Source organism: Equus przewalskii, chromosome 7, assembly GCF_037783145.1.
Source record: "Equus przewalskii isolate Varuska chromosome 7, EquPr2, whole genome shotgun sequence".
NCBI classification, from domain to species: domain Eukaryota; kingdom Metazoa; phylum Chordata; class Mammalia; order Perissodactyla; family Equidae; genus Equus; species Equus przewalskii.
Window position 1 is genome coordinate 29627441 of NC_091837.1, and position 15478 is coordinate 29642918.

At 49.8% G+C, this 15478-nt stretch overlaps 1 protein-coding gene across 6 annotated transcripts in view; it reads left to right on the plus strand.

Moving 5' to 3' along the window:
* Positions 1 to 15478, plus strand: part of ADGRD1 (adhesion G protein-coupled receptor D1) — a 171982-nt gene that overhangs the window by 103140 nt on the left and 53364 nt on the right. For all 6 annotated transcript variants that reach the window (XM_070627345.1, XM_070627348.1, XM_070627346.1 and 3 more), the window contains one exon: positions 11945 to 12018. In XM_070627345.1, coding sequence (XP_070483446.1) covers positions 11945 to 12018 — 74 coding nt within the window. The remainder of the gene's footprint in view (positions 1 to 11944; positions 12019 to 15478) is intronic.

Sequence of the window (15478 nt, forward strand, 5' to 3'; positions counted from 1 at the left end):
CCAAACTCATACCTTCCTGCTCCTTCTTAAATCAAATGGCTTGTGTTGAGGTCTCCTCCTCGTCACACTACAGAAACCACATCTTTCACAGCCCTGTGCAGTGAGCTCTGATCTGAGAACTTCCAGACTCCTCTGGGGTCTGTCTACAGGGGAGACGCCTGTATTAGACCAGGAAAGAGAAGTGATCAGGAGGGAGGGGCTCACAGGAGCAGAGCTGAGGGGGCTGCTGCCCACACCACAGACCAGAAAAGCTCTGCCCACCAGGGCTGCTCTCTGGGTGTGGCCGCTGTGGGCCAGGAGCTCCCTCTCCATCTAGGGCAGCGTGACCCTCCGTCACAGCCGTTGGCTCAGGGGCGAGGCTGGCTCTGACGCAGGAGGAGGGTGGAGTGGGCTGTGGCAGCAGGAGGGCTCCGAGACCCAGGGCAGAGGCCAGGGTCCTGAGCCGTCCCGGGTGGGCTCCTGCCAGTCCACGGACCAGCCATAGGTCACTCCACATTCACGTCTCTGTGGCTTCTTGTCTGCTCCTGACCTCGGCCCCAAAGGGAGCTCTTCTGTCACCAGTACACCTTCCATTTGGGGCAGGAGTGCTGGTCTCCCGAGGACAGAGTTACTGCTCCTATTCACAGTCATCAGGCAGGGAATCAAAGCACGCTTTCCAGGGCTGTCCTCGTGGTTAAGGTAAGGTGACATGATGTTGCCTGGTGACTCCTGCTTCCTCCTCCAGAGGTGTGACAGGCTGCTCTTTCCAAGGAGTTGTCAGGAGATGAATCTGTCCTGATTACTTAGACCTAGCTAATCTAGAGTGGTCCCCAGAGAGAGAGAGAAAAAGAGAGTGAAATCCATCAGAGTGAAATTAGGGTAAAACTGAGAGAAGTATGGACGGATTCTGAGCAGCCAAAACAATAAAGTCTAGGACCCCATCTTTCCTGGTGGCTTTCTGGAACAGACTCAGGGGAGATGTGTGTGGTTTCACGAGCTCTGTCAGAGCCATAGGTGGCTCTGAAGGTCTGAGGACCCAGGGGAGGGACAGGGCAAGCATCAGCAACTAGACCTGCTGGTGGTCCAGTCGATCCTGCAGTGGGCAGGCGGCTGTCTGCCGAGCGTGTTCAGGAGCTGGATTCCAAGGCACTCGGCCCTTGTTTATGGCACAGAACACATCTGGGGACTCTACTGGCCCCAGAAATCATGACGCGACTGTACCCGTGCACAGGGCCAAACAGTCCCCTCACTTGCACAAAGCCAAGGGCTGTTGCCTCAGGTCCAGGCCCGGAGACCTCCCACGTGGTCTCCTGTCATGTCTCTCTTGTAACTGCTTCCTCTGTCAGCCTTTATGGAGCCAGCACAGGCCAGCATCCTGACAGAGCCCAGGATGCTCGCTGACCGACCCTGCGCTCTCTATGCTTTCTGTCTGCTCCTTTCTGCTTCGCCTTCTGTGCTCTCTCATTTGCACCTTCCTTTTCTTCATGTTTGTGCCACTACATGTAGTACAAGTTTTATTTACTTTTTCTTGGAAACCCGTCTTTGTTCAAGGCGGCTTAATTCTGCTCAAGTGCGCTGCCAGGTCAGGAAAGCTGTGTCTTTGAGCTAAACCTTTCTCAGACAAGGAAACACAGCGGGCTGGGAAGGTCTGGGGTGCTGGTTGTGCCCCCAGAGCGGCAGGGGTTCATTTCAGAAGTGATCGCCTCGTGTGTCATTCAGGATCCAGCTCATCCCCAAGGTCGGGAGACATTCTCCAACATCCTCTCCTATTGCTTGTTTACTTCTACTGTTCAAAATCAGGTCTTTACTTCTGTCCGTTGACATGTAAATTTGTCTGGCAGAGATGGAGGGTCTGTGGATATGGACCAGTTTTCTGTCTATTAAGCAGATTGATTTCAGCATCCCTGATGCCCTCCTATCTGTATGGGTCTTCGAATTTACCTTTGAAGTGAGTCACATCTTAGAGGTTGCCTCATTCATTAATGAGCAAAATAGTTTCTTTAATATGTGTTCATTTTATATCTGCTTGAGAGTCACAATTTTACCTTTTTTAAAAGTTGTCTTTTAATATGTGGGAAGAGAATTTCAAGGGAAAGTCTTTAATATTCTCTATTGTCTTAAGAAAAAGATTTTTAAAAATTTGCATGTGTATGTTTAAGGCCTAGGGAAATTTTTTTTTTCCATTTTTTTTGAGGAAAATTAGCCCTGAGCTAACTACTGCCAGTCCTCCTCTTTTTTGCTGAGGAAGACTGGCCCTGAGCTAACATCCATACCCATCTTCCTCTACTTTATATGTGGGATGCCTACCACAGAATGGTGTGCCAAGTGGTGCAGTGTCTGCACCTGGGGTCAGAACTGGTGAACCCTGGGCCACCGAGAAGTGGAACGTGTGCACTTAACCGCTGCGCCAACGGGCCGGCCCAGGCCTAGCGAAATTTGAATCGACCTATTTTACTTAGAAACTTATAAAATAGAGTGGCGAACAGAGGAAAATGAGAAACAGAGATTAACAGAAATGTGTGTCACAGCAGGCAAGGGTGAGAGTCGGCTGTGTCACAGCACACGCCAGTGAGAGTCACGGGCCCACTTAGCATGTTTCTCTGTAGAAAGTTCTAGAATGCAAATTGTGGGCTTCTAAATTCCTGCTTTCTTTTATAAGTAAAATTGCTCATCTTTCATGGAAAATAAAATCATTTTTAATGTGATTTAAAGGGGGTTTGAGACCACAAACATGCTTTGTTATTATTAACAGCCACAGAACCAGGCTGTAAAATAGATCAGAATTTTATAAACTTTCAAACCCATACCATCATCTGCATAGAAATACAAGCATTACTCTCCCTGGGACATTCTGATATGGCCCCCAAGGGAACACCTATAATTGAAATTTCCTAATTATCTGCAAATCCTCCAGCCTAAAAGTTTATCTTGAGAGTTCTGTTTTGTACTTTGTGCTATGAAAACAATCTTTTTTTCCTCCCAATTGAGGACACTGATGTACCTAGAGGCAGCATTTATGTGTTCTGGTTATAAACTCTTTTTTCAGATGTACATTAGAGGTTATAATCCAGAAAGGTTTTCTGGCAATAGGAAAAAATCCCAGCATATGGAAACAAGAAGCAATTATGATGATTGATTAAGGGACCACTGCCCTCTCCTTTTACCTCCCTAAAGAACGTCCTCAGAAAGCTCAGGCCCAGCCACACTGGAGTCCTGGCTCTGCCACAGGGTTCAGGGACAGGAGGGGAGGAGGATTCATCTGGGGAGGACCAAATGGATCATCGTGGAAGCCGTATTTTAAGATTAGCTTCTTATTTTTTTCTTCTTATATCACAGTACAGATAACATTAAAATGAAGTTTGTGGAACATGTTTGAAAAATTCACATCAAGTGTCCAGGGAAAAATAATTTATGACACAAATTTTCCATGAGCAAGAGGCTTCTTGGAAGAGAAATAATCCAGAAAGGGACCTAGAGGCAAAAGCTGCCCCTGTGGGAGGTGGAGGATAGAGTCTGATGAGGGGCAGAAGGCTGTGCATGGACCCTCCATGGGATGAATGCATCCCTTGATTCTGGCCCCAGACCGCACAAGAGACCTGTGCACTTCAGAGTGAGACCAAAACACACCTCAGGATGCAGATGGGGGTGCCCACACCTCAGGATGCAGATGGGGATGCCCACACCTCAGGATGCTGATGGGGATGCCCACACCTCAGGATGCAGATGGGGATGCCCACACCTCAGGATGCAGATGGGGATGCCCACACCTCAGGATGCAGATGGGGATGCCCACACCTCAGGATGCAGATGGGGATGCCCACACCTCAGGATGCAGATGGGGGTGCCCACACCTCAGGATGCAGATGGGGATGCCCACACCTCAGGATGCAGATGGGGATGCCCACACCTCAGGATGCAGATGGGGATGCTCACACCTCAGGATGCAGATGGGGATGCCCACACCTCAGGATGCAGATGGGGATGCCCACACCTCAGGATGCAGATGGGGATGCCCACACCTCAGGGTGCAGATGGGGATGCCCACACCTCAGGATGCAGTTGGGGGTGCCCACACCTCAGGATGCAGATGGGGATGCTCACACCTCAGGATGCAGATGGGGATGCCCACACCTCAGGATGCAGTTGGGGGTGCCCACACCTCAGGATGCAGATGGGGATGCCCACACCTCAGGATGCTGATGGGGATGCCCACACCTCAGGATGCTGATGGGGATGCCCACACCTCAGGGTGCAGATGGGGATGCCCACACCTGAGGATGCAGATGGGGATGCCCACACCTCAGGATGCAGATGGGGATGCCCACACCTCAGGGTGCAGATGGGGATGCCCACACCTCAGGATCCAAATGGGGGTGCCCACACCTCAGGATGCAGATGGGGGTGCCCACACCTCAGGATGCAGATGGGGATGCCCACACCTCAGGATGCAGTTGGGGATGCCCACACCTCAGGGTGCAGATGGGGATGCTCACACCTCAGGATGCAGATGGGGATGCTCATACCTCAGGATGCAGATGGGGATGCTCACACCTCAGGATACACATGGGGATGCTCATGGAACAAGCACAGCCCCGGAAGTAGAAGGAGACTCCTGGGAAGAAGTAGGGGCACCAGTGTCCTATGGGACTGTTGTGGATCACAGTGTGCTGGGATTGTCTGGGACTCTCACAAGGTGACAGTGGACAAATACTTGAGATTCGAGATGCTGGGGCTGAGGGAAGGATAATCACTAGTTATGGTAGTGTAGTCTGCAACGATGAGAGTAACAATCCATTACCTGTGGCCCCCTTAGCTGGCTTACTGACTAATTCCCTGTTCCTGTGCAGGATTCAGCTGATCAAAATGAGACTTAAATATTAAAATCCCTGGCTTAATGGTAGGGTCCTTTTGTCTACTGCCCAAGTGTGTGTTTCCTCCAGGTAGAAAACTTTGCTTGTTTATAATTGATCTGCTGCTGATTTCACTCTTTTTTCATTTTCATTTTTTCATTTGCATTTTGGAGTAATGATAGATTTACAGGAAGTTACAAAGATGGTAGAAAGAGGTCTGTGTCCCCTGGACCCAGTTTCCCCCAGAGGTTACAGGTGATGGAACTAGAGTGAGTATCAAAAGTAGGAAGCCAACATCGGCACAGTACATGTGTGTATAGTCCTGCGTCATTTTAACACAGGCAGGGTTGCTGGAACCACTGCTGAGGTTAGGATTCTACCACCAAGAACATCTCCTTTTTGTTGCGCATCCTCCCCCCACCCCCCCATACCTAACTCCTGGCAGCCGCCGATCTGCTTTCCATCTTGATCGTTTTGTCCTTCTAAGAATGATACACAAATGGAATCATACAGCGTGTCACCTTTGGAGATTGGTTCTATCACTCAACGTGATGAGAGCTATCCAAGGTGTTGCGTGTGTCCGCAGTTTATACCTTCCTGTTGTTGGGAGTGTTCTGTGGACAAACCATGGTGTGTTGAACTGTCACCCACTGAAGGATGTTTGCTTGTTCCCAGTTTTCGGTTGTTGCAAGTAAAGCTGCTGTGTGCAATCGTGTACAGGTTTTTGTGTGGAAATAGTCTCTATTTCTCTAGGATAAATGCCCAGGAGTCCATTTACAGGGGCCTAGGGTAAGTATTTTTAATATTTTTAAAAACTTCCAAACTTTCCCAGAGGGGCTGTACCGTTTCACATTCCCACCGCCAACAGATGAGCAATTTGGTTTCTCTGCGTCCTCATCAGCATTTGGTATAGGCACTATTTTCTGTTTTGATTGTTTTCATTGTGGTCTGAATTTCCCTGATGGTTAGTGATGTTGAAAATCTTTTCTTGTGCTTACTTGACATCTGTACATCCGCTTCAGTGAAGCGTCTCTTCATGTCCTTTGCCCATTTTCTGTCTGGAATAATTGTTTTTTATGGTTTTGAGAATTCTTTATGTATTCTAGACATGACTAGTGTCGTATATGTGGTGTGTAAATATTTTCTCCCAGTCTGTAGCGTGTCTTTTTATCCTGTTAACAGGGTCTTTCACAGAGCTGACACTTTTAATTTTTATGAAGTCCAATTTATTGATTTTTTTAATCTTAAGGGTTGTATTTTTGGTGTCGTAGCTAATACTCTCCATTGAGCTCTAGGACCTAAAGATTTTCTCCTATGTTTTCTTCTAAAAGTGTTATAGTTTTATGTTTAACATTCAGTCTAGGATCCTCGTGCGGTTAACTTTTGTGTGAGGTGTGAGGTTTAGGTTGAGGTATTGAGCTGTCCGTCTACCTGTGGGTGTCCAATTGTCTGACACTGTCGTCAAAGAGCTCTCTTTCCTTCACTGGACGACCTTTGCTCCTTTGTCAGAAGTTGGCTAACCGCGCTTGTGTGGGGCTGTGTCTGGGTTCCGTTGGTCTATTTGCAGACTGTCAGGATGTGTTTTTATAACTCATTCTCTTTCTAAAAATTCGCCCTGTGTATCAGGGCAATCTTGTGGGCCTCGTGAGCACGCGCAGAATGTGTTTTATGAAGCACCGTCACAGAAGTCATGGCACTTGTCTTTTTGAGGAGCGTATTTTCGGATGGGAGGAGATCATTCCACAGAGTTGAGGATCCCAGGTTTTCCATGGAAAAGACATTTTTGCTACTCGAGTGACTTTGTCTTAATTCAGACAAACGCTAATGTGGTTTCCACCCTCGCCTCTCGGGTTGGGCAGGAGAGGCGATGAGAGTCAGTTCTCCGGTTTTGAGATTCCCGTCTCAGGTCCTGCTGGCCTGGGCTGGGGCCTCTTCCCTGGGGAGTTTCTGGGGACACCTGATGTCTCTGTGGTTAACTTGCGGGGGAGGGGGAGGGGGGTCAGGCGGAGTTAAATGTTGGGAATCTGAGGCCAGGACAGGTGGCTTGATTCTATTTGAACCAAACTGGAAGCAAAGCTGCGTGACAAGCCCAGACTCATGAAAAGCCAGTAAATAAATAAAACGTCTGGCGTCCAATCGTCCTAAGTTTGTGGCTCAACACAAGATTTTTCTTTTTTTCAAACAAGAATCTTTGCAGCTCATTCATGTGGAATGGGGATGGATACTTCTGGAAATAACCCCCAACCTCTAACGCTGCGGGAACGAACTCCTAGTGGCCCTCGCCTCGCCTGTTCCTGCCTCCTCTCTGCATCTCCCTGTTCTGCTCCATGCTCACCTTCCCTCTGTCCCCATCTCTCTGTTCTCTGAGAGCTGCAGCTGGAAAAGCCAAATGCAGGAACAGTCATGGGTCCCAGGCCAGCCTGTGATAGCACATTTTCCACTGAGAACTTGGTGACTAGGTGTTACCTGGCCAGGGGACGATCTGAAAACACCTTCTGTTCAATTTTGAGGCAGGCTGTTCTAATTCCAGATCCCCATGTAACTTCAGTTGTTTTTCCTTGTTTTTGGCCTGAAACATCAAAGCAATTTCCTCTGCGTGTCTGCCTCACCTGTCTGGCGGGTTTCCAGGCTGAATACAAGCCATGAGCATGGTAATCAAGAGTCTGCAGGCTCGGCCGTCTCTCAAATGGGACTCATGGGGTTTAGGAGATGAGAGAGGGTTTGGGAAACCACAGAGGATCACAACTTAGACTGAATTCCCTTCTGTCACCAGACCCACCGCTGGGTCCCCGAATCCCACACTGACAGTGAAGACAGAGAAACTCCAGGTCCCTGGAGTTGTGTGAACACCACAGTCCTGAGGCCTTCTGAGGGCATCTCCGACCCTGGTCCCCAGTGGCCATGGCTGTGCCGCTGTTCTGCAGAAGACCCCTCCCGCTTGTCTCCTCCGCGCTCAGTGCATGTGGAGGGAGGCAGGTGGGGAGGTTGGGGCTTGATCTAGGACTGGGGCCTGGCTGTCACCTGGAGGTAAGGAGGAGCCTGTCACGCACACGGTGTCTGCATCGCGTGGTCAGGACATGTCCGCTGATGGGACAGCCCTGACTCAAGCCCCATCAAGCCCAAAGGGGCCTCGATTGGCTCGTGGGCCTGGAAGGGCAAGGGGAGGTGGAGAGGCAGGCATCATCTGGACAGGGGAGGAGGGTGTGGGTGGCCATGTGTCAGGGCCTTTGGGATGTCCTCAGATGACTTGATTGACACATTGGAAGAAGGGTGCCTGAGGTTCAAGCTGCAGCCTGGGGTGAATGGGACGTTGTGGGGGTGTGAGTGCAGGGCCTTGCACACCCTCAGTGTCCCAGACACGGACCACCTTTCCTCTTATTCTTGCTTCCCCCAAAGGTGGGACATTTAAACCATTCGGAGTCCTGGCCCCTGGCTTGCTGTGAGAGGAGCGGGTTGGAGAGGACGGTGGACAGCAGAGGGGGCTGCTCCAGACCTCCCCTGACATCCACGTGCGTCTGCCTGCGCTCTGGGAGCGGGCGTCTTGACCCCTTCCATTGCTTTATGAGGGGTCAGAATTAAGGGCCAGGGTACCATCTTTGTGTTTGGTGGAGCAGTGATAGGCAAGTGTCTCCCCAACTTATTTGTAGGCAGAAGTATACACTTGAATGAAAAGCAAGCAAATTTCTAAGCCCGGAGCATTAACAGGCTGTTAGAGATGATCCCTCTCTTGACGTGCATCTCCCAGAAGGAGACACCCTCCTGTACCTTGATTATGCACAGTAGGCAATGCATACTTGATTTATCCCCAAATGGCAAACCCCTGTGTTGTCTGAGGACGTCTCCGATCCAGGAGGAGATGCTCTCCTGAGCAGTTGTCCTGAAGCGAAGTGGGTCTGGTGGGGCCAGGCTCCCTGAGGCAGGGCCGGCTCTCTGGCGAAGGCCTTCCCTCTGGACGGCGGAGCTCGGCCGGGCCCCTCGGCTTCAGGGCTTGGGGGGCCTTCAAGGTGTACGTTGTTTCCCTCCATCCTGACGAGGACCCCTTTCCCGGTCCCTGGCCACCAGGTGACTAACTGGAGTGGTTTCCATCTCTCCCAGGCGCTTGGGAGGCTGACGGCTAGTTGACACCGCCCGCAGTTCTCCAGGAAAGTGGGCCTCACACAGATGACTCACCTTCCTCTCTCTGGCAGCTCCCCAGCCCATATGTGAGCGCCACGCCCGCTCCAAATCACGCTCCTGGGAACTCTTGGGGCCTCCTTTCCTGGAGACTTGCTGGGAGCCTTTGTTCCAGTTGGGTTGCAGACTCCAAACACAGGAGGAGGCAATTTGCTCTTCCCATTGCAGGAGCAGAGCTGGGAGGAAACTCAGATGGCGGGCGGAGGGAGGCAGGAGTTTCCCGGGCGTGATTGCTGTCTGCCCCTCCACCCTCCGGGCCACCCACGCGCTTGGCTTGTTGCCGCTGTGGCTGGTTTTCAAATTCCGCTTGAAGAGTGATTTAGACATGGAGTCAGGGGGTCAGGCCTTGTAGAGGCCACTCCGGCCTCTGCGCTGCCCGGTGGAGGTGCTGCAGCACGCTGGCCCCACGTTAGAGGCCACAAGGGCAGGGACCACTGCTTCCTCCAGGAGGAGCCTCGGGCGAGGCATGCGAGCCTGCTTGCTGGCTTCCTCCAGTCCTGGCCGCCTTTACTATTTCTTTTACCTTACACAGGTAACACACAAATGCACCTCCATGCTTGGAAATGACACAGTGCTATCCTGTAGGGTGTGGGCCCAGGGCAGCCCGGGCCCGAGGAAAGCTCGCCGATGCTGGGCGGTGATCACACCAGCTTCCTATTTGTATTCTCGATTTTGTGGGTTTTGTGTGTCGAAGGTCCCCCTCACTGATGACCTCTGTGGTCCTAAGTGGCTGCAGACGCAGGGCCCTCTGTCTGAGCACAAAGTTCACAGCAGGCAGAGATGTTACAAGGGGACGGAGGAGGAAGCATCTGTAGCATTCAGTGTTTCTGAAGGGCTTGAGAAGTCCCAGGGGCCGCCCCACTCCCAGTTCCTGATTCTGCATTGGGGCCCTAGGCTGGGCCATTCCAGGTTCCCGGGTGATGCTGAGGCTGCTGGTGGGACCACACCGTGAAAATCACTCTCCTCTGTGAACACGAGAAGGGGTGCCAGCCAGGGTGTCCCCAGTGCCATTGAGGACAAGGTCAGGCATCTTGGACACAGCCTAGAAAAACAGGGTGAGAAAAAGAATGCTTGAGATTTTTAGGGTTTTTTCCCCTTTGACTTTCTTGAGCCTGATGTTGTGTTGCTTGGGCTTCCCGAGTTTCTTTATAGGTTTTGGGGTTCAGTTAAACTCATTTCCCTGAGTCCTGGGTCCTCTCCGGAACCCGCGTGTGCAGATGGAGGACAGCCCTGTGGGTTCTGACCTGCAGCTTCTCCTGCAGCTCAGTGTGGTGGCCCATGCTGTCTGGGTGGGTGGCCCCTCAGGAGCTCCTCTCAGAAATCGGAGATGACACCCGCCTGCCGGTGAGCTCGCACTTCCACGGTAACTCGTGCGTGCGACTCCTCTGAAGGTTCCACGTGTGCGGGCACAGCAGGCGTGAAGACAGAGGGTCCCTGCCCTGTGAGCTTTATTCCCATGGGGGCACAGACGCTGAATGTTTTGGACAGTGTTGAGTGCTGTGGAAAAAATAAAACTGGTAGAAGGAGATAGTGATGGGGAGGCCAGGGAAGGCCCCTCCAAGATGAGAAGATGAACAATTAGAGGAAACAGGCATAGCCTGGAGGAGAATGCTCTGGCCACAGGCCTGCAGCATTTCCAGGCACAGTTGGCTTTAGGGACGCCATCGTATGTTAAAATAACCCTAAGATGCTTGGGGAAGAGAGCAAAAGGAGTAAACATTCCCTTTTGCCAAAAGATCAGTAATAAACAGCATTAATATAATTGTACTGTGCCCACAGAGACCATCAGAGAAAATTCTAGAATGCAGGAAATGATGGATGAGCCCTTTGGTTTTTGCAGTGGGTTGAGGGGGCCTGTCAGAGGGGTGCCCATCAGTGTAGCTGCAGGCGCTTACCGCCCGCCGGGGAAAGAGGAGCTGTGTGTAAGGCGTTAGAATGGCGCTAGCGGAGGGAGGCGTCACCATTGCTGTCTCTCCTGCAGAAAGGGGGCCTCAATCGATCGGTAGCTGATGCAGCCCCAAGATGAGGGAGGGGTCTCACTCCAGCCGCAGAGGCTCACGAATGGCAGCGTTGGCAGAGGAGGGAATGGAGTGAGCGCCGTGCATCAGTGAGAGGCGCGGGACTTGCTGATGGGGAATCAGCAAGATGCCGTTTGTCCTGGGAGCCCAACCTGAGCAGCCCCAGTTTCCTGAGGGAGCTGCTGGCGTCCTGAGCTTCCCAGTGACAGTTCCTGGAGGAGTCCCGGCACCTCGTTTAGGGCAGAGCAGCTGCTGCCACATGCCCCAAGGTGGCATCCAGGAAGCCCAGACGCTAGACTTTTTCTCTCTCGGGAGGGAACGAGAGTCCTAGGAACAGGGTCGTTGACTGATCTACTTGCCTTCATTCTTTTATCCATTCATTCAACAAATGTTTAGTAAGCACCAGCAGAAGACCACACAGGCACTGCTCATCATGTGCACCTTCTAGAGGGGAAGACAGTAAACGCATAAATAAGGGAATATGGAACCTGCTGCGTGGTGGTCAACGCTGTGAAAAAATAAATAAGAGGAAGGAAGGGGCTGGCGGGCTGGGGGGCAGTCTTGTTTTGAATAGGCAGGGAAGGTCTCTCTGAGGAGCTAACATGTAGCAGAGACCAGAAAGAAGTGAGGGAGGGAGTCAGGTGGTTGTCTTGGGGGAACAGCATTCTAAAGGGTGGACACAGCAAGTGTGAAGGCCCTGAGGTGGGAGACCAGGCTTGAGGGCTGGTATGGGCAAAGAGAGAGTGAGGCAGGCCGGGTGACCTGGCCCTGTCTGACCACAACTGGGATCCGGATGGAAAGTCAATGACTTTGCACATCACCACCCAAGGCCCCCTGGGCCGTGAGGGTGCTGCTCTGACTTCAGTGCTGGGGACTTGGTTCTCCAGCTGCGTCCTGACATGTATCCATTCTCTCTCATTTCAGACTCGCAGGCAGTACAGCGAGGCCACCAATGAGAGCAACCGAGTCTTCCTGTACTGCGCCTTCTTGGACTTCAGGTACTGCTGCTTGAGGTCCCCGGGCAAGGACAGGGCGGGAGAGTGGGGGGAGGGTGGGGGAAGGGGCTGGTGCCACATGGGTGTCCAGGCCCATGCTCCATCACATGCCAGCCCGGGTAAACTTCCAGGGTCCCGTTTCCGGAGGCAGCACAGTCGCATCACCTTCCGGGGGCTGGAGAGGACTCAGGACAGGGGCAGGACCTGGAGGACGAGCTGGGAGAGGCTCCTCTCTGGACACAGCCAGGTTTATCAAGACACCGTCTCTTAGAGCCCAGGGTGGTCTTCAGACACTTACCCAGTTCAGCTGAGTCACCAGGACCTCAGGATGGATGACGCTGTTTGGGTGGACAGGGTCCTGGCGCCCCTGGCTGTGTCAGAGTTAGGTGCTGGACTGGGGGTCTTGGGGTCAGGAGGAGGGCTCAGGAAGCAGCTCTTTCCTGGCTGACATGTCAGCATCTTAGGATTTTAAGACCTTGATGACCACACTGGGTGAGCTGAACCTCAGCTCTGTGAGTCCTCGGCCTCTGCCGCTCAGCCCTGGACTCAGGGGTATCCTTCTTCAGCATCTCCTGTGCACACCTCTGAGGTTCACTCTTACCCTCCCTCCTGGACACCATCCCAACTCACCTCCTTGGGCTCACCTGCCCACAGGCTGGGGGGGCCTTCTCCTGATGTCGTTCTCATCGCGATGCTCCTCTGGACGTGAGCCCACCACAAACGGCCCCCATGGTCAAAACAGGGATTGAAAACAGATCCCCACAGGGCCAGGGAGGTGCCATCAGTGAGCATAAGAGACAGTTGGGAGTGGATGGGGTAGGGGCATGGCGCTAGGGTCACAGACCCTCTCAGCTGCTCAGCTCGGGCCCCCGTGGCGTGTTCCCCATGGGCTCCAGGCCCCATGTTTTCAGATCTTCTGATTGTCCGAGGTTGGATTTTTACGTGAAATTTGAAACACCATAGAGGTAAAAAGAACACATCTGGGGCCTCCGGTTCACACCCAACCTGATGGCTGCTCACCTTTCATATTGTCAGGGCTCCCCACACCTGAGCATCTTCCCTGTACCTGGACCCACGCCCCCAGGTCCCTCCAGCCCAGCATCCTCCCAGGGCCTTGCTGCCTTCCCTGGTGCAGCCTCACTCATCAGAGAAAGCCAGTCTGCTTCCCTGCCTTCAGAGGACCAGGAGACTCAAGATGCTGAGCTGGGTTGGGGTCGGGCTGTGGTGGGTTGGCTTGATCCCAGTTTATCTCCGCTCCATGAACAGTGAGGAAAATGCAGCAGGTCCCCGTAATGCTCAGCAAATATATATATATATATATATAATCTCGTGGGGGTGCTTTTCTCTGGCTGTGGCCTTCAGCAGTGCACCCACGTGCCATCTGAAAAATGGATTGACGGCTCTGGAAGTTGAGTGGTTTTGCCTTGGCCAAGTTCAGCCAGTTGCATCCCTCTATTCATATCTTTGTAAATTGTGAAAATTCAGAAGCACAATCTCCTAGAAAAAGTCACCCCGATCTTGGGGGCACTGCCAGTAGAAAAAAAATTTATGGAAGGAAAGGAGAGATGGAGTTTAGTAAGAACCAAATGAAATGTTGGTTTTTATTTTTGAAGAAATTTTAAGAGCAAAGTGCAAAGAATATTATAACAAATCCAGGTACCCATTGCCCTAAATTTTCAATTACTAACATGTTTCTATTTTTAAGAATAAATCAACAAAAACATCATAGATGATGCTAAAGAACGCTGTCTCCTCCTGTTCTTTCCCCTCAATTCCCAGAGGCAGCTACTATGTGAATACAGTGTATGTAACCTGCCTGTCCGTGTTCCCAATTATTATTTATTAGCATACAATTTGCATTCAGAAAAATGAATACATTTTTGTTATTCAGTTCTGTGAGTTTTGACAAATGAATGCAGTTGTGTAACTGCCGTCATCAAGATGTAGAGCAATTCATCACGCTCAGAGATTCCTTCCTGGCCATTTGCCGTCATCCCCCGCTCTGATCCCGGCTCTTGCAACCACTGATTCGTCTTCTATCCCTGGAGTTTTGCCTGTGCAAGAATGCCATATATATTCAATCATATAAATGGATCATAGCGTGGGTGCCCTTTTAAGTCTGGCTCCTTTCATTTAGCATAATAACATTGACGTTGTTGCATGTGTCAACAGTTCATTTTTGTTTTCTGTTGCTGTGTGGTATTCCATTGCATGGCTGTCCCATATCGTTTGTTGTCTGTTCTCCAGTGGGGGAACATTTGGGTTGTTTCCACTTTTGAGGGATTATGAATAAAGCTGAAGGTTGAACCAGCTTTGCATTCCTGGGATAAACCACACTTGGTCATGATATATTATCTTTTTATATATTGTTGAATTTGTTTTGCTAGAATTGTTGAGGATTTTGGTATCTATGTTCATGAAGGATATTTGTTTATAGTTTTCTCTTTTTGTAATGTCTTTGGTTTATGTGGCAAGGTAATGGTATCTTTGTAAAAGGTATATTTTAGAATGCATTTTGGAATAGTTTGTATAGAACTGATATTATTTCTTCCATAAATATTTGTTAGAATTCACCAGTGAAGCCATCTGAACCTTAGTTTTTGTTGTTGGTAGGTTTTCACATGCACATTCAATTTCTGTAATGGATACAGAACTATTTAGGTCATTTACTTCTTTGTAAGTGAGTTTTGGCCGTTTGTGTTTTTTGAAGAATCTGTCCAAATTATGTTTAACTTTTGGGCACGGAGATTTTTGTAGTATTCCCTAATTAGCTTTTTTCCATGTCTGTAGGGTCTGTGGTGATGTCCCTATTTCATTTTTGATATCTGTAATTTGTGTCTTCTCTCTTTTTTCTTGGTCACTCTTACTAGAGGTTTATCAATTTTATTGATTTTTTCAAAGAAACAACTTTTTATTTCTCTATTGTGTTTTTATTGTCAATTTCATTGATTTATCCCCATCTCGTTGTCTTTAGTTTATTTCTTTCTGCTTGCTTTGGGTTTAATCTGCTCTTCATTTTTTAATTTCTTAAAGTGGAGGTTTGGATTATTGATATGAGAACTTTATTATTTTCTAATATAAACATTTAATGTTATAAGTTTTCCTGTAAGCACTGATTTAGCTGCATCTCATGAATGTTGAAATGTTGTTTCATTTTCATTAAATTAAAAATATTTTCTAACTATCCTTATGACTTCCTTTTCAACCCATATACTGTTTTAAAGTGTATTGTTTATTCCAAATATTTGAGACTTTCCAGAGATCTTTTTGCTATTGATTTCTAATTAAAATTTTTGTTGATCTGAAAACATTTTTTATGTAACTTCAATTCTTTTTAATTTGTAAAAAAGTTGTTTTATGACCCAGAATATGTTTACTCTTGGTGAATGTCCCATATGTACTTAGAAAAAATGTATTCTTTTCTTTTTATTTTTTCTTGGTGAGGAAGCTTTGCCCTCAGCTA